This window comes from Corvus cornix, chromosome 4 (assembly GCF_000738735.6).
Source record: "Corvus cornix cornix isolate S_Up_H32 chromosome 4, ASM73873v5, whole genome shotgun sequence".
Taxonomy (NCBI): Eukaryota; Metazoa; Chordata; class Aves; order Passeriformes; family Corvidae; genus Corvus; species Corvus cornix.
Genome location: NC_046334.1, coordinates 14,919,670 through 14,944,127, shown reverse-complemented (window position 1 = coordinate 14,944,127; position 24,458 = coordinate 14,919,670). Strand labels below are relative to the sequence as shown.

At 40.3% G+C, this 24,458-nt stretch overlaps 1 protein-coding gene across 5 annotated transcripts in view; it reads right to left on the bottom strand.

Annotated features, from left to right (window-relative positions):
- ZNF827 (zinc finger protein 827) overlaps positions 1-24,458 on the bottom strand; it is a 100,630-nt gene that overhangs the window by 28,139 nt on the left and 48,033 nt on the right. For all 5 annotated transcript variants that reach the window (XR_005601757.1, XM_039550850.1, XM_039550851.1 and 2 more), the window contains exons 5-8: positions 21,455-21,688; positions 10,111-10,359; positions 9,356-9,413; positions 4,776-4,879 (exon numbers count right to left, since the gene is read on the bottom strand). Coding sequence is in view for 4 of the 5 variants with exons in the window: in XM_039550850.1 (XP_039406784.1) it covers positions 4,776-4,879; positions 9,356-9,413; positions 10,111-10,359; positions 21,455-21,688 (645 nt within the window). In the remaining variant the exon portion in view is untranslated. The remainder of the gene's footprint in view (positions 1-4,775; positions 4,880-9,355; positions 9,414-10,110; positions 10,360-21,454; positions 21,689-24,458) is intronic.

The following is a 24,458-nucleotide window of genomic DNA, read 5'->3' as shown; positions in this document are numbered from 1 at the left end:
TCTGCAGAATAGTCCTGGAGTTCCAAACATACTGGAATCTGTTACACATATTACCTTACATCAAGAAACATAAACATGGGATGATCCCACTAATTACATCGTCAATAAAAGAACAACTGACACTGCCAAAATATAAAGTTTTTGCACTGTGTTTCCAAATTTCTACTGAACTAAGCACCATGCAACTGATTCTGGACAATCCTGAAGAGGAGGCACTGCCTGTCTGTCATCTTACAGGTCAGTACAGAGTGTGGACACACATGGCAGAAGAGGCTCTGATGCATTTCAAAAAGGTACTGGAGCACAGAAGCTTTACTGGCTTTATTTCACTGAAACAAACCAACAACCAGTAAATTTAGCTGTGGCAAAATTTAAAAAGACAGGGCTATTCCTGGCCTACAACTCCCTCAGACCTACATCCTCCAGTTCCAAAAGTTTATTTTAGCCATGTGAAAGTCATTTACCACGATCAGAATTACACTGTTGCAAGTAGTACTAAAGTCTCACAAAAAGATACATTTTAAAAAAAATTTGATCCTCTAGAGATGGGATTCTTTCAATATTTGGCACTGTCAATGCAAATGAAGGAGAATACCACACCCTTGGTGAACAGGAGAGAAAATAATGAAATATTATTATACTACAGACAGATATACATGGAGAAAAAAATACTACCAAAAAGCCATGGCTGGTGTTTTCACCAATATCAATGAAACATCCAGAAAAGGAATAGTGAATATCACTCATCTGGCTTCCATGAAGGCAGGTCTGATTTACAGAAGGAGTCAATGAGATGGTGGAAAACTATTAAAGCACATTAAAGACTAAGGGTCAGGAACAGCAGCATACAATCAAGTTTTTAATTTATCCAGTGATCTGAACTGAACTATATAATCTGACATAAAACTAAACTATTCTGTCAAAAGAAGAATCTTAAACAGAAGATGAAAATGTCCTCTTTTAAAGTGACTGAAATAAAAACTTTAATTTCTTCTCCCTACCTTTTGCTAGATTAAAAGAGGCTACATTCTCATAGGGGGCAGTTGAAATTATTGAATTTTTTTGGATATGACTTTGTTTTAGATATTACTTTGATACCATGGTAATTTTTGAGCGAAGTGTGTTTGGTTGATGTGGGCATCAAAACTATTTTATTTCCATTTTTGAGTAAAAATGAAGTTATTTGGACAGTAAGACTAATACAGAAAAGTGCAATACAATAATATGGTTATTAACATAAAAAATACCTTAAAAAGTAAGAAAAGCAATTCTCCAAAAATAACCAGTAAATTTGAACTATACACTCTAGGAAACTCCTGTCTTCCCTTCTCAGAGTATTAGGAATTCACCATAGATTATCAGGGAGATACCATGACTTCTGTGGGTCTGATGAGTCCCTTTCTGACAGCTGTTGGAGATTTCATTGTTATTTCCTTGGATACTGAAATTAAAAGCTTCCACACGAGAATCAACTCTCCTGTCTTGATACTGCTGCTGATCAGGAACACTCCACCCTTTTTTCAGACCAAATCCATCACAATACCATTATTTATTTAGGGTTTTTTCCCCCTCCACTGAATGCCCTGATCAGTGCATTGATTTCACACATCTTTTAATATTCTTTCCTAATTATTTCATACTCCTTGGGGATCTTATCTACTCAATGCCCTACAGAGAGTGCTCTTCCACTTATATACCTGATTTTGCAGTTTTCTTATAAACTGGCTATAAAGTGAAGTGGTTTGCACTGAGGGGGCCACGAAGCCTAAGTCTCAAGGACTGAACTTTGGACCCGTTGTACTTAAAAATCCTCTTTAACAGCTTCAACACACACACACAAAAGCCCACAAACAAACCAGAATTGCATTAATGAAAGCAATATCAATATGCAGAAATTTCAGAGTACTAAAGAAATTATCTTGAGAGCTAGAATAACAAGTGAAACAATTCAAATTACAAGGTCATATGCCTAAGAGTGTAGGAACAAGAATTTCTGTTGCATGCTGAAATCACCAGCTGAAATTATAAAGGAAAAGAAAAACAAGTTACTATTTGACTAGCAAGAGAGACACCAGCATGTTCTAGTTACAAAGGCTGTGATTAATCAGGAGAGGCATTTCCAACATGGACTCAGAAGATTGCAGGCTGCTGAAAAAGTCAGGGGCAAAGCCTCCTATAAAAGAGCACATATAGTTCTGACTACTCATATTTGCAGAAATTAATGCCCCTAAACAGAGGCAGAAGAAGGCTAGGAAATGGAAACCCTATTGTACTAAAAGAGACTAAAAGACACTGGCTGGCTCACTTTTCCAAAATGAGAGGCAGGATTAGAGGAATGTAAGATGGCACATCAGATGGTGAACATCACAAGGGAGAAGAATTACTGAAGTTGAAGGACTGCACTTGTGAAACAACAAAAGTAGAACTTGCTGTGAATAAATTCAGGATAGAAAGAGAGTGGTCCCAATTCTTCAAAAGGGATGAGCTTCTGAAACAGCATCCTCATACAAATAATGATGATGATGATGATGGGGTTTAAGATAACGAATAAGGTAACGAATAAGATTGCATAATGTTACCTAGTATAGAAAAGAATTGAATTTGACACACGAAATATCTTACTGTCCTATGTTCCTGTCACTTTTCCCAATTCCTCTGCAGCTAGGGTGCCAAAAAGTCTGCAGACAGAAAGTTGGCAGGAGTCTGGGGACGCAGCCACCCGTTTTGGTGCTCACTTGAAAAGAGGCAACTGCATACATGGGGTCCCACCAGGGCCCTGGACTGGGAATTCCCTATCATTTTCTCATGTTTCTCTTTTCTACTTCTTACTGTCCTGTTTCAGGGATAGAGTAACCCAAACCAAATCTCAAGTGAAAGCATTTTTATGTGGGAGACCACATATGCATTTCCATAGCGTTTTCTGTAACACTTTCTGTAGGCCTTCCACAATGGTTTGTTTCTATCCCTTCAAAGAGCAGCATAAAGGAACAAAGTGTTTTCAGAGCTATCCATAGCACTACATAGGATATTTCTTCTTGCAAGGTTGAAACTAGTTAAGAAATTTACCTGTGGGCATTCTGCTGGTTTTTACATGAATATAATATCTGTAATTGATTACAAATTTAAATCACATTCTTGGTGCTACTGTGAAGTTGCACTTCAGGCCCAAGAATTTGTTATGAAGCTGAGAAAAAAACCAACATATTTGGAATGATAAGAGTTGTTCCAAAAATAAAAACACAGCAGAAACTGGCATTTTAAAATTTTAGTAGTATATGTGCTACTATTATATATAAGAGTCTTATAACCACAGAGCAATATGTATTATAATACACAGAGCAATCAAGGTTCCACAAAACAGATCACAGAGCAGCACAAACATACAAAAACCCAGTTCCCTCAGAAGCCATTCTAACCCTATAGGATGACCTAACCCACTTCTAGTGGCCTCACCCACACTTCTAGTGGCCTCACTTAAAGAGAAGTCTTAGAGAGAATTAAAATTCTTATGCATTTATCTTGGTGTGATGTAAGTGTCTTGCTGCTAGAGGCTGTGTCCTCTGAGGTATCGAGCCCTGCCTGAGGAGTCTGTGAATTCCCATCTTTCATCTGGGCATATGAATATTCCATGTTATGCCAAGGTCAAAAGCCAGGATTGAGAGTACTAACCTCGTTTACATTTTAACACTTAAAAGCACCACACCTGATCTGGTTCTCCTCACCCAGAGGTACAGAATCCACTGCTTCCTTGCAGAAGTGTGTCTGTGCCCAGCTGTGGAGACCCTTGTCCTTATGCTACAATTTTTTTCCTTCTTGCTATGCATATTTACCCTTAGACAGCATCTAGCTCTTACCCTCATCTGCCACTTCACAAGCTGTCAAATGACTATTCAAGCATTAAAAAAAATGAAGGGTCTGTTAAGTTGTAAATTAAATGACAGTCTATAGCTGAAAATTAGCAGTAACGTGCCCAAAAGTTTATTGATTGCTAAGAAAAGGTGAACAACCCCCCCTACAGCTGACTGTGTAATTACTGACCTTTAGAACCCCAGAGCTATTAATTTAAGAACAGATAGAGTGAACTAGCAAACGAGTTATTTTGCAGCAGGACAGTGAAGGTACATATCAAGTTTTTGCATGTGTTCAGTGCGACCTTGAATAGTGTTATTACATGCCTGTATTTTCCATTTTAATGCAGAATATAACCCAAGCTATATCTGGACATAAAATGCCTGTCAACTAGTTCAGAAAATCAGTGGGAAGGCACCTGCAGCTACTGAGGCCTTTCAGTACATTTGAAGAACTCCACAGCCTTCCAGAAAGGTTCTAAAGTACTGTTAAAGGCAGGAAAATTGTATTGCCAAGCTCAGACAGCCGGTACATGTTCTGCAAACATTTCATCTGTACTCCAGGAGATGGAGATGGAAACAGCCAGGAACAGGGCAACAGCAGACAGTAATTCAGCATCAGTACAGTGGCAGGCACACACACACAAAAAACCCCCTCACCTCTCTTCATATTGCTAAATTTCATCTGCTGTAGACTATTGCACAATTCATAGAAATAGCAGCCTAAAGACTATTAACACAAATGCTTCAGCAGTATTTAACTTTTCTCTTTTTCTTCTAAATAATAAGCACTTATTATAATGGAGAAATAGCTGCCTTTTGATGAAGCAAACAATATTTCAAGAGGTCACGTGGTGGAGTTTACAGTAAGAAAAATTTTTAAAATATCTATTAGCTGGAAATAGTGAAAGAAAAAAGGTATCTGACCTGGTGCAGACGTCCTTCCATGAAGAGTAGTTTCATTGGGCAGGAGATCTTTTGAGTTAGAAGTGAATGGTGATTGTCTAAATGTGTCTTCAGAAAAGAAAGGGCTACAGGAAAAAACAAGATGCCTTTTTTAAAGGAAAAGAGCAGTTAACAGAAGAAGAAGTAAATACGAATTTTGACCCCAACATCTGAATATTGTAAGAAATACCATCTTATTAAGAAACCTGTTTCACTTACAGAATTCATGCTGGAAAATAGACAGACCATGAGGCAGCACGCTTTGGTAAAATTGCATTTCAGAGTAAAAACTGAAGACCTCAGAAAAGGCTTTTACCTACATTTCAACATCTTACATTTGCTACATCACAATACAATATGGATCATTAAAATTAACACTTCAAAAATGTATATTCTATGGTCATATCTGGAGAAGGCAATCAGGAAAGGTAAAAAATATTATTATTTAATAATCTGAAGCATACAGTAGTTATCGTTAACTTTTCAAATATTAGGTTAAGATGCTGACTAGTTCTATTCTGACATGGCCTTTCATGAATAAAGTTAACTCCACAAATTTGATTTTTAAAGCAGGAAACAATTCATAAATTGAGCGGGTGCATCCCAAAGAGTATTAAGCACAAAAATTATCAGCTACATGATTCCAAAAAGAATATTTTGCTTTAATTAACAGGCAGAAAAAAGTCAATTTCAATAGTGAAATGGCATCTCTGTCAAAGTATTTGTTTTCTGCTCAGTTAAAGATCATAACAGGAACAAGCATTCCTTGACATACAGACAGATATCAGCAAGAGGTACATAAGAAAATTCAAAATGGAAAACTACAGTCTTGCTTGGAAAAGTGTTTTCTAAGGAAATGTATTCCATCTGCATACAAACTATCAATTTCTTCTAAGCAAAGTGAGAATTACTTTAAATCTGATCTCTCCCAGATTGAGAATCCTTAACAGGCTGGTGTGCAGTAGGTGTTTTAAAGGTCCAGGACAGGAGGCCAGACCATTTCTGCAGCCTGTTCTTAACCAGTAATAAAATCCACAAATCTTTTCAGGATAAAGGACCTGCTATGAGGTCTTACAAGGTGTTGCACAGTGGGTAGTCCAGACTCCAAGTATATATCAGCTGCACCAAGCTGACCTCACCAGTCCAGATACCCAAAGTTTCTGTCCAAAAGACATCACTTGCCTGAGTTTTCCCTCGTGCAGTTTTTCTGCAGAGAGTGAACCAGGTGTCTCCACCAAGTCACTTGTATTCTTAGTCAGATCTCTTCTGCCTCAGGGAAACTTGTTGATAATTAGTTAACGTGATTGTGAAACTCTTTTGGCAACCACATTGTTTTACTTTCCTATTAGACATTATTCATTCTGTGCTGTTCCATATGTGACAGTTAATGGGATATTTTGGTATTTCTACAAAAGTTTGAACACATCCATAAGCAGTCAACATTAGGGTGTGCTGAAGGGGAAGGCGTGAATTTGCCCCAAACCTGAGCAGTTTGGTGAATGCCAATAGCTGAACAATGCAGGATACTCCAGAAAACAAGTGACCAGGATAAACCAAAACAGCTCCAACCCACATGTGTGAAACTTAACTTCTTCCAAGACTCACACTCCCACTCAGGGGTGACATAATACGAAACAGACTGACACTGTATAAAAATACGGCACGATTTATTGCAACATTCCTCTCACTGGTTTAATAATGATTTGAAAGAAAAACGTCAATAAAAAATGTTTTAGTACTATTGTAATTCTTCAAAATCTTGTAATCCACTCGGGTTTCCATGTTGGCCTTCCTGTTTGTGCCTCAGATTCAGTCACTGGGACACTGCTCTTTGCTGGTTCTAAGCAAAACGGATGGTGCAGAGCTTATCTGTTTCGGGTTAGGCCATAGATCACGAGCAGGGTGCTGTTGAGGGCCGCATCATATCATATCCCAAGGATTTCCCTCTCCACCACTGGCCTCTGTGAATTGCAGAACCATCCTTGGATACATCTTTTCTGCCTTCCTCTAGAATGGCAGCTGAGTCTCTTCAGTGGTGGCCCTATTACTTCTATTTCAGCAGGTACGTCCTCCGATTCCCAGTGCAAAATACAGAGGGAGGAGCTCCTGCTTCATAGTAAGAAATGACACACATTGTCCTCAATCACTGTGCAAAGTCCTTTCTGATGAAGATTAAGCTTTAGGATATCTTTTATTTTTCCTCTGGCTGCACTTTTCCAGTTTCATGGCTACACAGTTCTCTAGATGAAAGAAACTTATCTTGGCATCTTACGCTGGCGTACTCACTTCCAGATCACTCGCTTCTCCACTTTCTGTCTTCTTATCACAGATGGCAGGCTCTACCATCTCACTCAGCCAGTGAACTGTGAGGAATCCTTGCCAGTTCCAGCTGCTTAAGCAAAGTCATATGGAAGTATATGCTGGCAAAGTCCAGGAATACTCACAGGAGGAACAGCAACAGAGAGGTGACAGTTAGAAATGTTAATAAGGAATAAGAGAGCAAAAAGTGCTTGTGTACCCCATCTTGCTGGGGTTTGCTGATTTCAGCCTCACCAGTGACACAGCTAAATCTTTGTGCTCCCCAGCTGCTCACAGGTGGACAACACTGACCTCACCTTGGCTCTCTGCAGCTGTCAGCACATTTCACACAGCAATTGTGATTCAAATGCCTTTCTGTCATTACTCCAGATGTGGGCTGGTGAGCCAAACTGCAACACCACATGTTTTCTTAATGCAGTCCAAGTGCCTCTATCCTCCACTGGCTGCTCCATCACATTCTATTTTTGAGAAGGCGTCATACCTTACCAGTAAAGGCTTCCAGCTGTTTATTTAGTTTGGGGTGGGTTAGGTTTTTTTTGGCAAGGTTTTCAAGTGGCTTGAACTCACAGGATTTAGTAGACTGACTCACTTCCCCTCTTAAGAAGCTCTCCTTATTCATGTCTTCTTCTGTTGATAAATAGGCAAGATAAGAAAAGCACCCAGAAAAACTGAACCAGGCACTCAGCATTTCATGCCCGGATGGGTGGCAGCCACTCTAAGGACATCTCAGTAAAGCTCAACACAAGTTTGACAACAGCCAACTGCGCTACCCTCTTAAAAGTTGGCAGTCAGAAAAAGGGCAAGTTATCTTTGAACTGTCCTCAACCTTTCCAATTGGAATTATCTTTGATAGATCCAAAAGTAGCTCTGGATTCTCACACCAGTCCTGCTGGTAACATTATGAGACACTGAAATCTATTTTCAACTATTTGCCAGCCCCTCCCTGCAGTGCACCCTGGATGGTTAATGAGTAGTTGGACAATATGTGCATTGATCTCTGTTTGTATCTCAGGCTTATGTGCTTTAAGTAGCACAGAAAGGCGTGCAGGCTGCATATCCGACAAATTCCCGCACTAGCAAATATGGGAAGCATTCACTGTAACCAGAAGCTAAAAGCTCAATTGAATTATCTTTCAACTTGTAACATTAAAAAGTCCCTAATGTACATTTACTGAGCTGGTCAGTTTATTAAAAACAAGTTATTTATTGCAGCTACCATGAATGAGTAGGACAGGCCTAGAAATTTAAGTACAATATATTTTAGAAATGTTTTCTTTGCAACTGAAATGCTTTTCCATTCTGTCTGGGCAAAGCTGTTTTAATTTAGCACCAAGAACTTCTGTAAAGGGGCTGCAGAGGCAAGAAGCTCTTACTGTATCTTTGAACGAACTCTTCATCACTTCAGTGTGCTCAGTCTCCAACCCACCCACAATAACTTTCAGGTAGGGAATAAATGTATCCTCAACAGTTCCTGCCTACTCCTCCTACCCTACCAAGGGCTCCTAAGTCTTTACCAATTACAGCTACCAGCACTTAACTGTCTAAGATCTTTAAATCTTCCCACAGGGACACCTCACCTTGCTGCTCATGGATATGTAAACACCTTGTGGGCTTGCTCCCAACCCCAGAACTGTAAAGTGCACATTTCTTTAACAGCACAGGCTACAATAGGATGACGTTTTTAATTCCTGGCTAATTTAAATTATCATCATAACGTAACTGTAATCTTTAACAAATGTTTTGTTAGCACTGTCCTACAGTCTGACTTTTAAAAATTCATCTCTAGAATGTATTGAGATGACAGAAATACTAGACTGAATTTTTTTCTAAGGAAATCTAGTTTGACAGAAGACAATAGAAATCACCTCTTCTTACATTGGTCCATGTCTTAAAATCCCGTTGGCAGCCTGGTCTTCCCTCAAGCAAGCACTGCATGTACCGTGCAGTTTAAGTTTCATTTTTTGTTGAAAAAAAATAGAATAAGTAATTCTTAAAATGATGTGTGAATACTTGATCAGAGGAGAACAGTCATTTTGGCCCAAAAGGTTTTTGTCTTACAAACCCTAAGCAATCAAATCCATATTTGTAGCTTTTCAGACATGGGCTCCATTACTCATGGAAATATCTTACATTTGTACTATCAGGTCACATTTGCAGGACATAGGCAGGTTTGAGTTCACAAGGCAAGAGGAAGCAATGCTATTTACAGTGCAGTTTTGCAGGTAACCATGGGCTGTACTTACCTGGCTGTAGTTCTGATGGTGTTATCTTTATTGTGGTTGTGCTCTTTGCTCACCTTTTCTGCAGAGGAACACACGCGGGTTTTTGTGATTAGCATATGTCATATGATGTCTATCAGATTTTATTCAGCAAAACTATTTTAATGCTTTCAGGTAACAGCATAAGCCAGGGTAATTTAGGGTAAATGGTTCCAGCATGATTAGAGAATGGGCATGACTTTATTTAAACTGACACCCAACAAGTTTTTTCAGCTCCACACGTCAGTGCTCCATGCAGAGTGTGCAGTGCAAGTGTTCATTGAACAGTGCTGGTTCCAGTGCCTTTGTATGAATGACAGATGAGGTTCACCTCCTTTGCCAAGGGAAGTGGGCAGTGCAACCCCAGGAGTGCTGCATCCTGCAGCCACTGGCCACTTAGGCCAGGAACTGCCATCTGCAGATTCCCCTCTACAGGGATCAAACCAGTCGTCACAAATTATTTAATTAGCTTTCAAAAATACAGGAGCTGAACTCTGGCTTTTCCAACTCAGTTGAAATACTGTGAACCTGACCTGGCTGCCACAGTGCTTTAAAGCATATGCAAACTATGGGAGACATTTGGCAAGGCCTCTGTGTTTCAAGTGTGAGGGTAGGAAGGTTCTAACTCCTATTATTTTTCAGCCCTGGTGATCTCACAGTTTCATAGAACTTTGGGGTTATACAAAAAAATCTCATTTTGTTCTTTAACTCCAGCTATGGAGCAATTGCACTGGATTTACCTGATAGCTGGAAGAGCAGTTCAGACGCCATCTTCACTGATATGTCCTGGCTGAAGAGATTTCTCTCTGGGAGCACACGGCCTTCAGGTGCCTTCTGGATGCGCTCGCTGATGTCTCGCCCCAATAAAGTGCTGTAGCCAACATTTTGGCTGGGCTGGCTGGGTGACACCGAAGCCTGCGAGTCATGGATGTCAACCTCCATCGGTTCTTCCTTTATCTTTACCGTCTGGTTTTCCTTGAAACTCTCAGCTGCAAATATGTATTTTAAAAAAAAATAAACAAGCACCATAATTATTTAATTAGGCTGCAATTTTTCAGAGTGCTCAAAGCAGAAATCACAATTACCAAGTTATAATTTGTGTACCGCATCCCTGCAAATGGGAAGGAAATCAAGCAGCTGACAGCCTCAGTATTCTTCTGGCTGTCATAAATAGAAGCATGCTCTTGAAAATAATTTTTCAAACTAGAGAGCAGAAAACAGTTGCATATTTGCAAATATGAGAGTTACATCACTTTCTATGAATACTGAATGTGTGATAACACACCAGTAAGCGAAGCTTTGTTTCTATTTAGTAAATGGAGTTGAAGCTACACTTCAGCTCTCCTAAGGTGGGCACTGAAGGTCTCTCACAACTCGAAGTTACTCTGTATCAGCAGAAGTACCAGCACCAACAGTCAGAATTATCAGCATGGGGATAGGGGCAAAGGAGGAAACCTCATCTTTTCCTCTTCCACTCTCTTTGGCTTTTGTGGAAAATTCCAGACAACCGTATGAAGAACCTGCTTGTTACACCTGCACAAGCTTTCAGGATGAGAGGAGTATTCTGGGGCTCATGTTTTTCTCAAGGCTGACAGATATTCCCTCATACATTACAAGGTCCATTAACCTTGATGACCAGTTTTGTCAAGTCCATATCCTCCCCTCCTTGCCTTCCTCTCCAGCATTACAGGTCTAGCAAACAAAACCATAGTCTAGAAGCCAATTGCTAGTTCATTTTCTACACTTGGGATTCCTTGGAAGCTGCTGAATGCTTTGGTTTGGCTGCAAGGTAAGTGATAATTTTTTCCTCAGAAAAAATGCCCTGAAATCTCAAAATCAAGGCTCCAAGGTAATTTGTTTACCACACTCCACATACCTATACAGCCCTTTTGTTTCAGACTTTCTGCTATGAAAAGAGAAGTTGAAGACCTGTAGAATTTATTCTCAATTTCATTTCAGAGAAAGATGATTTTTTTTTCCCCTGATGAATTTTCATTCAGAGCACTCCTGAAAGGGCATTGGTATCATGGCAGAGCTGCCCAATGAGGTGTTGCTCCTGCTGGCTGGATGCTGACCAGAAACTCCAGAAACAGGCAGCCTAAAAAAGGCAATATGCCTGGAGAACCAAGAATATAAATAAATGCATGAACAGAGTTAAATACCAGAAGGGACACCCAGGTAAGGAATTGGTGCAACAAAATGTTTTGCTGCTCTCTCTGTTTTCCCCATCCTCTGTAACTCACGTGTGAGTGTGTCGTCTTCACCGATTTTATTCCAAGTGGAAAAGTTTCAGGCCTTCTGTTTTCAATTACCCAATATTACAGTGGATCTCAGAAGCACCAAAACATGGTTTGGTTATCCCCAGAAATGTTTTCAACCTCCTCAGCTGTTTGGTGTCATGCTGTTGTCTCCCGCAAAAGATTAACAGAATCCCTTTATTGTGAAGGCATAAGCATTCTGCCTAAAATTAAACTGGTATGTGTCACCAAGTCCTTTTTCATTACCTTGGGTTTTCCCTCTCTCCACATTCCTGGAGTAGAGAAAAAGTGGCTTTACTTCCTACAGCTCTTAAAAAAAAAAAAAATTGAAGCCAGGAGATAAAAGCCACTTGGATATGTTCCAGAAACAATTTACATGAAGTGCTTTCAATCTTTTCTTATGACATTTCTTGACCTTTAAAAGACACATATAAACATTGATAAAAATCTTTACCATCTACTACCCACAGATACATCTCAGACTTCAGAAGTTTTTATAGTGAATTCTCAGCTGAAGACTGGTTAGAAATATCATAATGCCTTTCTTTTTTGTCCTGTTAAGAAGATTTTTCTTTTTTTTTTTTTGTTTAAAGCTTCCATTACTCTCTTATTATAAAACCACAGAACCTTGCATCTGTGTTTAAAAGTGTAAAAATAGCATGCTGTGCATTGAAAGTGAACACAGAGCAGCAAAGGAACGCATCAGGTAACACTGTCAATCAAAAGCTTGCTCAGGTAATTCCGCAAACAAATGACTTCTTCAGATGTCTGACAGACTGAGCACTGCACCCAGCTGCCAAATTTAGGTGCAGAGTCAGGCTGACCTTTGCTGCTCTCTCTGCTTTTAAAATATTCTTTCTATTTCTGTTCCTGCTCCACACAGTTTAATTCCCTGTCCTGCAAATGCTTTTGTATCAGAGAAACTGATAGGACCCCAACTAACGCAAGAGTCAAGCAATACCAGTGACCTTCTCTCCCTCACCATCAGCAAGCACTCCAATTGCCCTAACTAAATCTACATATTTGATCATTTCCTTTGACCTTTATCTTCCCAGCTGCACACTTTTGATCTGACAGAATGTCCCTGCCAAATGTGAATTCTGTCATACTCTAAATCCCCAAAGCAAACACACAAAGAGAAGACTGAAGGAGGGTTTCTGATAATTTTACAAGAGCTAATGAAAGGGAAACACAGTCACAGTCTGTCCCACAAGCAGCAATCACAGGCATAAAACCCCGCTGTGCTAGATCTTGTACTGGCAAAACACTGCAATTAAGGTTATGCCCATACCTGTCTCACCACATAGGCAGTCAAACTCCAGCTTCTTGAAGATTATTTTCCCTTCTGTGCTGTTCATTGCAGAGCAAGGTGATAGCCCTTATTTCTTTACATAGGTATCTCACACAGTTATAGTGCAGCTAAAGCTTTTCAAGTCAAGTACAGGTACACAAAAAGGTCTCCCGGTTCAAATAATGAAAATCATTTTATCTTTGACTTTTATAGCAGACCTAGTAGATGAGCTGGTTAAATAATCTGCAATGTATCAGAATATGAAGTTAATACGAGAGTCACGTTTTTTTCTTCAGGTCAGATTTTTATAATAGTACAACAAAAATCCGTGGGCTAAAAAGACTCAAGTAGCTCAGAAGTATCCAGACTGTGATCTCCAAAATATGGCCTGCTATTCATTCAAAGCTAACCTGGGTGAGGCTCCGAATAACAGCACAGCAGTGCTGAGACACATGTGGCAAAAGATGAACTAAGTCACCTAATATGTCTTTTTCTGCCATTAACTTTGTGATACAGAAACACCTTAACAAAATAAGAGAAAACAGGGAAAATTATTTTACACATGGATGTACTTTATCAACCAACAGAGATGCTGTTTCTTTACAGAGCAGTGTAACTTTTAATCATCTAATCTATGAAAGCCTTAATTAATGTCATCCCATTCACATAGAGTGAGACGATTTTCCACATCAGATATGAGAAATAGAGTACTGGACAGGCTTGTTCCAGGAGGAAGCAATTTCTTCCAGTTTTCAGGTTCTCTGGCATTCACAAGTGCAAAGAACCACGAAGTAGTGATATGTGCTAAAAAAAGCCCCCCAAACCTAGAATAGCAGAAACATACAACAATACTTGTGCTACCTAAAAGCTCAGGGTACAACATTTACCCCTGAAGGCCTGACAGTGTCACCTCAATAAGATGTAGTAGTAAGAGTACTTCTGAAATTTAGCCTTAGGCAACACCTCTCTCCAGCCTAGGACAGAGGCTGGCAAGTTCTAGAAAGACCATATTCAATCTCTGAAAATTGAGGCTATCGCAATCCAGTCCCCACTGAGCACAAGTCAGCAAAATGCCCTTGTGGCATCCCAGGCCAACCATATTTTGGGCCACTTTATCAGATCTGCAGCCATCAGGCAGAGGGAGGAGATTCTTACCCTCTGTTCTGCATTTACGAGGCTGCATTTAGGGTATTGTGCCCTATCTGGGGCTCCCCAGTACAGGACAGACACTGACATCCCAGAGCACATTCAGAAGGCAACCAAGGCTGTCAGAGGGCTGCTACAAGACAGAAGAGGAGAACAGCTGCAAAAACTGGATTTGTTCAGCCTCAAGAAAACAACACTAAGGGGACACTTTGTTGCTGTTGACAGCTCTCTAAGGAATAAAGGGAAGGTGTAGAGAAGCTAAAGTCAGACTTCTCTCAGAAATACACAGTGATGAGTCAACAGACAAGTTGGAACATGGGGAATTCTGTTTATACATACAGGAAAAAGTATTCCCATCAGGATGGTGAAATACTGACACACGTTGCTGAGAGAGGTTCGGTTTTCCATCCCTGAATACATTCAAAACTTGGTGAGACCCTCAGCAGCCTGCCCTTATTGGATCTGCTTTGAGCAAAGGTCTGGAATAAATGACCCTGGAGGTTCCCTCCAAACAAAATTATTTCCTGAACCTTCGGCACCAGGCCAGCTGTGGGTTTATCTTGCAAAACTTTCAAAAGGAAGGGAACACTTGTTCTAATGCAGCACTAGAAATTTTTCTTAGTGTCTACTCCAAACTTCCCAAGCTGCAGCTGGCACCCCTTCCTTTACCATCTGCCACCAGGGAGAAGAGGCTAACTCCACCACTTTCCCAAGTTTCCTTCAAGTAGGTGCAGGCTGCAATTAGATCGGCCTTCAGTTCCCCTGTGCCAGACTGAACAGGCTCAGTTCCCTTGATGCCTCTCAGCAGAGGGAAGCCATGACCTGATGGACCTGATCAGAAGATTTGGAACACTCTCCCTGTGGAGACAGGCCGACAGAGCTGGGCTTGTTCAGCCTGGAGAAGGGAATGGTCCAGGGAAACCTTACAGCAACCTTTCATTACTCAAAGCTGATTTGTAAGGTGAGGACAGACTGTTTAGCCTGTTGTGATACGACAAGAGGCAGTGGTTGTAAATTAAAAGAGGGTACATTCAGACTATATATAAGGGAAGACTTTTTTTACAATATGAGTGGTGAAACATGGGAACAGGTTGCCCAGAGAGGTGGTAAATGGCCCATTCCTGGAAATGTTCAAGGTCAGGGGCTCTGAGCAACCTGAGTGTGTTGAAGATGTCCCTGGTCATTGCTGAGGGGCTGGACTGGATGACCTTTAAAGGTCCCTTCCATCCCAGACCACTTTGTGATTCCAGGCAGCACTCACATGCTCTGGAGGGGACACTGAACATACCCTTCCTAATGCAGCACACTCTGCTTTTCCCCTTATTTGAGATAGAAGTCAAAGGTAAGTGGATATATTTCATAAAAAACACAAGTCATGAAGTAATTATTGCTTTTGCTGATACAACAGCTGTCCAATAACCTTGCATTGCCAAAATCAAATGAACACTTGTTAAATCATTCATGTTTCTTCCCACCATTTTCTTTAAAACTCCACTCTGTGACTAAAATTCTAAGTTGCTCATATTTGCTGAAATGTCCATCAGCTTTACAAATCAACTTTATGAATCAACTTAGAAAAGAAAGCCTTTCCCATATGTCTCATAAATTGGACTGATGTACCAGTCTCCCCAGTGAAGCAGACAGGGGTAACTAGTGGGTCAACTTGTACCAACTTCAAAAGCTTTCAGCACAGAGAATCAGGCGTTTTGTTATGCTAATTGTTCTGATTTGCTAGAAATAAACATGCCCTAAAACAGCTTAAATAAAACCTCAGAGGTAGGGAACAGTTGGCGAGCCCTGAAGGTTCTGCTACAGAGACACAACAAGAACATCTGATGTTCCCCAGGGCACTGTGCTTGATGCTTTATTTTGCTAGTACTTTTTACAAACTGCTGTTTTATATAAGACAACGTCAATGAATCAATGTAACAGGATCCTGCATTAAAAAAAAAAATCATGAAATGGCTCATATTTTTAAAAGTGGAACCTCTGAACTCCCATGTTACAGAATTTTGCAACTACAAGCTGCTTCACAGAAATGAGAGCCAAGGAAAAGAAATGGAGCAAATTAAAGCAACAGACTAATTAGAGTTGTGATAGACATCTGCTGCTCCTTCCATTTAAATGGCAGGATGGTGGTGCTTACCTGCAAGACCCTGCTTGAAGAACCTGGTTAAAATAAAAACCCAAAACACCCACTTGGCTAGTAGCGGGGTATAATCTGGCTATGTGACTTGCCGTGGTTTGCCATTTCTCTAGTTCCCACAAAGTCTTATTTCAGATCACACACTTCACCACTTACGTTCTGGGCTCCTACAGAAGCACCAAGGAACAACAGACTTCCCTGTATTTTGCCTCCTCTGCCCTTTATCAAGGCCTTGACAGCTCTCCTGCAATCAGTCCAGGTGCAGGGACTCTCACGAGGTACCAGCAACAGGGATCTCCAAAGAGCAGCCTAACTCCACACAGGCACTACCCAAAGCAGTCCACAATGTTGTGGAAAAGAAATATGCAGCAAGGTTAGTTCTGGCCTTTACCATATGCTAGAATTGTACTATCAGTCTTTTCCCCTCGTTTTACTCTTTTAAAATTGTTGTTCTAACCCATGTGATTTCAATTAAACGTATAATACAGTGTCAAAAAAATTAACTACAAGGCACGATATACAAAATTACCATAAACATTTCTAAGTGGATAAAGGCTTCATCAAAAAATGCCAAAAAACCCATCACACCCCTCCCCTGTAATAACCAGTTGTTCCAAAAGAGGAACTATCATATAATTAGGTGACAATAAATGGAGTTGATCAGGAATGCTTTTGGAACAGAGCAACACCTCACTTTGTGTGCTGAGGTCATGAAGTATGCACTAATTGCATGTGCAGATAACCCAAAATTAAGACACTTTGTTGGTACTGGTGTGTTACAAGAGAACACTGTGTGACCCGAGGATTGAAGAATAAAAAATCCAAAGGAACCAAACAGCACAAAGGTCACACATTTGCTTGGGATAACAAGGAGGTGTGCAGTACATGGGGAACTGACCCACTGAAAAAGAGAGGAGGAAAACACCCTCAGTTACTGCTGACATCCAAAATGAACACATTTCAAGAAGAGGATACATCTGAAATAAAGGTAAATGTGATTCAGACAACATTTCTAGGACATACTAATATCCCTGGGTAAAACATTACTTGAAAAGTGCTAGTAGCTGGGATAGAAATTATACTCCTCCACCTATGCATTCATTTTCAGACAAGAAGCCAGAACACTGTATGCTTCTAAAAGCTAATATGTGCCCCAAACATATCAGCAGCACGACTATTTCAGCAGAAAATGAGTTTTTCAGCTCTAAAATTGGCATGTAAATGCAAATATTTATTTTCAATTTCAATCTTCTCTGAAACCTACCTTTCAATTTATAAGACTGAGTGTATGAAACTGATCAGGAATCATTGAGGGCACCACTTAATTAAATATTTTGAGAAATAAATTAGCTTTTCCACAAAAGAGAACTTGTAAGAATGTAAAAAACAGTTATTCTAACTGATTTTGTGCAATATTGAATGGGAATGTAAAATCTTGCAGGGATGGCACCCTTCCAAACAGAGATGACAGCAGTTTGCCCCACTCCACTATCTCCTCAAATCTGTTTGCTCACCACTGGATCTAGTCTCAGTCAAAACTTAGCAATGGACAGAATTCCCACCTCACCTTTGTGCACTCATACATATCATGGCGCGAATTTTATTTTCTTCTGTAAACTGGAGGTTGAAAGTCTGCTTGAACTTTGCCTGGTAACTCCCAAGCACCATTTCTTTCAAATGGGCATTTGATTTATTCTGAAATAGCAGTTTGATTGTTAGGAAGATTTGTCCTCACCATTTGGATGGAAGTGGGTTCTGCCTAGACAGGCCCAAGAGACATGAGCCCTCTTAGCCTGGATAATCCTTTGGAAGAAGAGTGAGTAGGTATCACGCCTATGAACTGAATCCCAGGGGAACATGGGAGAGAGAGAACTGGTGTAAAAGGTCCAGTTCCACCAAAGTCATGTGTGGGCCTGATCTCACACTGGTCTTGTTGCTAGAAGCAAGCGTCCCAGCAGCCCGCCAGCTTGAAAGAGAGAGCCTTGTCTTGTAGAACTAAAGTAGCTGTGTGTGATTTTCTCTTGTTTCTGTCCATCTGCTTCTACAATGGCAACTAACAAACGTTCTGTTAATGTTCTACCACAGCAGAAGATGTTTATTATTCTAACTTTTCCTAGCTCTAGAGCCATTTCTGAGTGGCTGACAAATGGGGCCTGACAAGGGGCTGGTGATTTGGAGTAAACCTACCTTACAGTGCGTACCAGACCAAACCAGGCTCCAGAGCTGGAAAGGCCTTCCACTACCCTGTACAGCTAAGAGCTGGCAACATTAGCACCTCGTTTTGGGAAAAGAGGTTTCCCAGTGAAAAATATAAACCAGTTTATCCTTCACATGGAAGGAGATAGCAAGGTCTATGCCCAAATCCCAAGAGGCTCCCACCCACGAGGCTGAAACAATCAGCAATATTCTTGCTCAGGATAACAGCAGCACGTATGTCAGGAATGCAGGGAGCACAATACTATTATGTTGGAAATCCCTTGCTGAATTTGTATGTGGTGCAGGTTTTGGTGATTAGTATTACGCAGAAGAAAGGGAAAATAACAAAGCAAGAACACAATCCATTCAGTCCTAACCAAGAATATAAAGAGTCTGGAAGGACTTGACTCAAACCCAATAATAAAATATATCAAATCTAACAAGGGCACTTGACTGACGATTTCCCACAAAGAGTAAAACATCAAGATATACTCATTCCATTTTTTTTGTTTCTTTCCAGTAGCATGAAAAAGGAGGAAGTTTGTTCTTGTTTTCCCTTTAATCTGAAGAAGTAGCTCAGGAAGAAATGTGGATGCCCCATCCCTAGAAGTGTTCAAGGCCATATTGAATGAAGCTCTGAGCAATGTGTTCTAGTGGAAGATGTCCCTGCCCATGGCAGAGGGGCTGGAACCAGTTGATTGTAATCTATAACTCCCTGAAAGGAGGTTGTAGCCGGGGAAGTCTCTTCTCCTAAGCAACCAGCAACAGGACAAGAGGAAATGGCCTCAAGCTGCAGGAGGGGAGGTTCGGGCTGGACATCAGGAAGAATTCCTTCACAGAAAGGGTTGCCAAGCATTGGCACGGGCTGCCCAGGGAGGTGGTGAAGTCACCATCCCTAGAGGTGTTCAAGAAATGACTGGACGTGGCACACAGTGCTGTGGCCCAGGACAAGGTGGTGATCAGTCAATGGTTGAAGCCAATGATCTTGGTGGTCTTTTCCAGCCTAAATGATTCTGTCACCTTTAAGGTCCCTTCTATGATTCTATGAAGAAGTGGCTTAATTGTTTAAGTAAGGTCTAAGTCACCAAAACCAGGCTACAGAATTGCTTACAGTAGGTTGGGAAGTCCCAGTGATCTGGGAGTATTCTACCAGATAAAGATTAAAAAAAACCCCAAAAACCCACTAAAGAAGCCATTCATCTTAAATCTTCCCCTTGTAGTTGTCCTATATTAAACCGTATCTCAGTTTTCCTCTAGTGTTTTCCTCTACAGTTTCTGCCTTAGATGGTAATTCAGGGAAGTGCAAGTTGAAAACTGTCTGTGACAAACTGGGTGTAACCCCACCCCCTGGCTGATGACAGAATACTGACGGCAGGAACACCGACTTCATAAATCCTAGTCACTCTTCACCTCCTAATCTATGGATTAGCCAAAAAGACCACTGTCAGCAAAAACTGCTCAGTTCCTAAGAGCTTGTAAGAGAAATGTTACACTGGTATATTTCTTACTACAGTCTTTAAAGCCTGGGAGGTCCCAACACAAGCTGAAGACTTGACGAAGATTTTATACATGAAGGATTTCTCTCATATAAACAGGTATTTAAGGCACAAATATTCTAACATAATAGTCAGCAATAAAACAATTTAAAAACATCCTGCTTGTGCTGAGCTCCAGACTGACAATCCAGACCACTTGTGTCTCTGAAGTACTTGACAAAACATTAAATTACGGAGCTCTTTCCTTATAGTTACATAAATTTATATGTACCAAGAAAAATAGTCACAGCTTAGCATTCATTAGGCTGCAAACTTTTGCTACCAAAACACCCCACTCAAACCAGTTACCAGCAGTAACAGTGAACTACACCAATAACCAAATATTTAGTATTTGGGAGTCTGGGAAAAATCTGGAAACTGCTGCTCTGATCAGCTTTTGTACTTGGAAAGCACTTTTTACACCACTAACATGGAAGGCTTGCAAATCAATGATTCAAATTCTTCTGCAATTATAGTGTGGAGGCATGAACAGGAGTGAATTAATTACATGTTTTATGGGGGAAATCCTAGTCAACTCAAGTCTTTCAGGTACAAATCTGAGCTCAAATTCAAGGTTGAGAGCATCCAATCGACAAATGATTGCAGGTAGGTTTGACAGGGATCTCAGAAGTTACTAAACTTTAAGTATTCCCACCAGCACTTCTTGCATGACTTTGGCATAATTAAAAAAAAGTCTTGTCCAGTTTTGGAGAAGACTTAAAATCTATCAGATCCAGTTCAGGTACAGAAGTACAAAACCCAGCCTGCCACACTGACTTTCATGTCTTGATCCTAAAATTGGTCTGTTAGAAGTTCAAAGCCTTTTCATCATTTACTTCACCTGATCCCAGTGGGAAGAATTCAACCCTTTTACTTTCTCTTAAACCTCAATTCTGACAGGTAGCCAAATCATAATTAGCAGAATATACATTTTTATTTGACTCCCTTCAGCTTTAACATTACCTGTGTGTGTACACTGTCTCCTTGTCTGGCAGAAGAATCTATCATTGAATCAATGTAGGCAAGTTCAAGTGGTCTTGCTAAATGCAGAAAGCTGGCTGAGTTTAGATAATTTTTTTTACCAGTGTATCTTGAAATTTTGAATACAATATATTGTCAGAAAAAAACAAAAGGCTTTAAAAGCCATATTTTATAAAGCTATGTCAGATGCAGTAAAGTACAGACACTTTCTTATGATGTTAATAAAGTGACACGTGAATAAATTGGTATTAACGTGGTTTTGTACATTTTCAAAATTATGGCACCTCAAAGCTTTAAGGCATCATTTCTTTTGACTTATTCCATAGTTATTGATATGAAAATCAGAGCAGAGATAATTAGATACTGTGGCTACAGGCCAAACGGAGATGTTCCATGTACACGACACTGTGCAGACAGGCCTTTTCAGTTGTTCTTTAGCTTACTACTAAAGCTGAACTTACCTTCTGCAAGGCAACCCTGCCAGCATACACAAAAAAATAATTAAGAAATTCAATATTATTAAATATCTACCTGAGAGCTTCATGAGGAGCTCAGATGCTGCCTTGACTGACATGTCCTGCCTCATCACATTTGCCTGTGCTTCTTGTGGCTTGAGTTTCTCTTCGGGGATGTTTGGAGCTGAGGCTTCAGATTCTTGGCTGAACACATAGCTGGACTGAGACACAGCTGAACTTGCAGCTTCTTCATCCTTAGGCTCCTCCTTCACTTTAAAATTAGGAGTCAAGGGCTCTTTTTGATTTGCAGCTGTCAAGAGAAGGAAAGAAGTAAGACTTAGTGTAATATATAATCCTGGAGCAGCTAGTAACAGGAAGAAACCATAACCTGAGAAATGCTAGAGCAGGTACTGGAAGCAGACACATCACACTGTGCTCAAAGGTGCTTCAAGTGGCAAACAAACTTCTGCACCTTTTCTACAAAGGGAGTTTTGAAACATAAAAAATGCATGTACCAAAGCTCAAGAGAAGATCCTCTCACTTTTTTTCCTCTACTCCTCCTAAAAGCACTTCCCTGGTCATTGGTTTGTAGGTCTTCTATAAGCTTGGTGGAAGTTTAAAACACCATTTCATGTAAGGGCAAATTTGGCAAAGCCCATGGATACGACATGTGAAGTTTTTAGAGCATGGTAGAGAGACAAGAGATGAGGAATAGGAAGATAGAAAACCTAAAGCGGAGTAAAAGGGAAAATGTAGCAAATTCTTAGGTCCTAAAAGTTGGTATGTTAAGAATGAGAACTGAGGGATTTTCAGAAAACAGCTCTGCACTGTTCCAAGTGCTATATCCATAGAAAGAAAGAGTAAGTTTAAAATATTCCTTTCAAATACTCCATCTAAGCAGCTGTACAGCCTCAGAGGAAAGTAAGGAGACTTTGGGGGGCTGCTTAAAATTTACACACTGAGCAGCGCTGTTCTTGAAGGGTCTTTCTGATACCCTTTGACAGTAGTAGATCCTCTGCACTGTGTTTGATTAAAAGGATAAAACCGGAGCAGCTCTTAAACAATACTTCCAAGCCCAGCCAACATAAATTCATGGGCAGATGCATGACAAGCAGAAGGCTAAAGAAGTTGCATTATTTTTCAAGTAAATATTCTTATAACTTTTTTTATGTTTAACCATGAAGAGATACTTCCTTCCCTGCCTCGAGACCTTTTCTTGACTGAAACGTCACTTCAAATTCCCAGTAACACACAGCAGATGATTCCTTGAGTGCCTTTAACTTTGGCGAGTTTACATCTTTCCCACCTCCCTAAACTTCTGTCTTTGCAAACACAAAAGACAGAGCATTGTCCCCAACAAAATCTGGCAACATTTACTGCTTAAAGTCTTGGTCTACTTTCTCCTCCATAGCTTCTTACTTCTTACTCTCAAGGCCCCTCACTTTTCTGGCTTTTTTCCTCAGATACTCTCCTTCTCAGCAATTCCCCCAAAATTCCTAGAGAAACCAAATTCCTGATCCCACCATGGAGTGCTCACCATCTCCCAGAGACCCAAACTCTAAAATATGAGGTACAATTGCCGTCTTTATCAGAACTCGACACTTAAATTTGCTACTTTGAGCCTTTGTTCATTTCCACACAGTTCAATTTTTGTTTTGTGTTTGTCTTTGGGGGTGTTCTAATAATTTTTCAAGCTACTGTATTACCCTGTACCACAACACATCTTTTCAATTTCTATTTCAGAGTTGTTTGATTTTCCTCCTTGTTGGTTGGCAAGCCGTTACCAAAGAACAGGACTAAGGCAAGTGGTATAATGAGTGCACACATAAGCAATGTGCACATACACATTAGTGCTACTCACTTCAGAAATTGCCTTACCTTATATCTAATTTTTAACATGACCTATAGACACTTCTACCAGCACAAGGAATTGCTTTTATTCTTTTTTTCTTAAGAAAAGACAAAGCAGAAATATGAAACGTTAAAACTCTCAAGCCAGTCTTAACTTTACCTAGGTACTAACAAAAAAATTCTATCTATCTTTTTTATCCTGGCCTCAGTCTATTCTGGGGTTTGACCTGGGGTGATGAATGGTCACCAAAAAAAAAAAAAAAAATCCAAACCTTCTCTGCTGAATTACCTTCTGCTGTCCTTTGCTTTTACAACATGCCACTCCACCTGCTATGCTGATATGAAAAATAACTCCACCAGGATCTGAGTGCAACCGAGAGAGAGCAGTCTGCCTGAACTTTCAGAGAACATTGAGGAAAGAAAAAGTCTTTTAAATTTATTCATTTCAAAAAGGTAATAATTCAAATTTGTCCCAGAAAATAAAGGAAGCATGAGTCTGAGTAAAGAGGTAAAGATGACCCACTGAGAACAACCATTAACCTGTGGACCCAGCCTTGTCTCTGCCATGAACCAGAGCACAAAACGAGCCAGGTAGAGGAAGCACTACAGGCTGGGTGAGCCTACACACTTTCACCATTTAAAATAGAGGTGATATTTAACTCACATGGATCAGTGTAAGTTTGCAACCATACACCATGGCAAAAGCATCCATAAACAAACAGAATCTCTGTAACAGAATTCATGTAATATCACAGACTTAAACAAGGAACTTACTTCAAGAGTTAGGTGCTATGGTATGCAGTGGCAGATGCTTATTGGATCATCCTACCACAAGAAAAAGGATCAAAAGGAGGGCTTTTGGAAGAAATTAGCATTTTTTTAAAATCCTCTTATCACCAAGCCAAAAGTCAGCAGTCAGTTTGACCAAATCCAAGGGCAGGTGTAAGGTGGTGCCTCTATGCTCTTCATTCCAGGGCATCCTCAAACCCTACTAAGAGAAGACAAGTTCTAATAGCTCAGAGGACCAGAAAATTCGAGGTAGATCATGTCAAAGTTTAAATAGTTTAGTGGTAGTCCAGTTCTTGGCCCCTCAATTCAGGAAGAAAACTGAGGGGCTGGAGTGAGTCCAGAGAAGGCAACAGAGCTGCTGAATGGTCTGGAGCACAAGTTTTATAAGTGGCTGAGGGAGCTTGTTGGGGGTGTTCAGCATGGAGAAAAGGAGGCTCAGG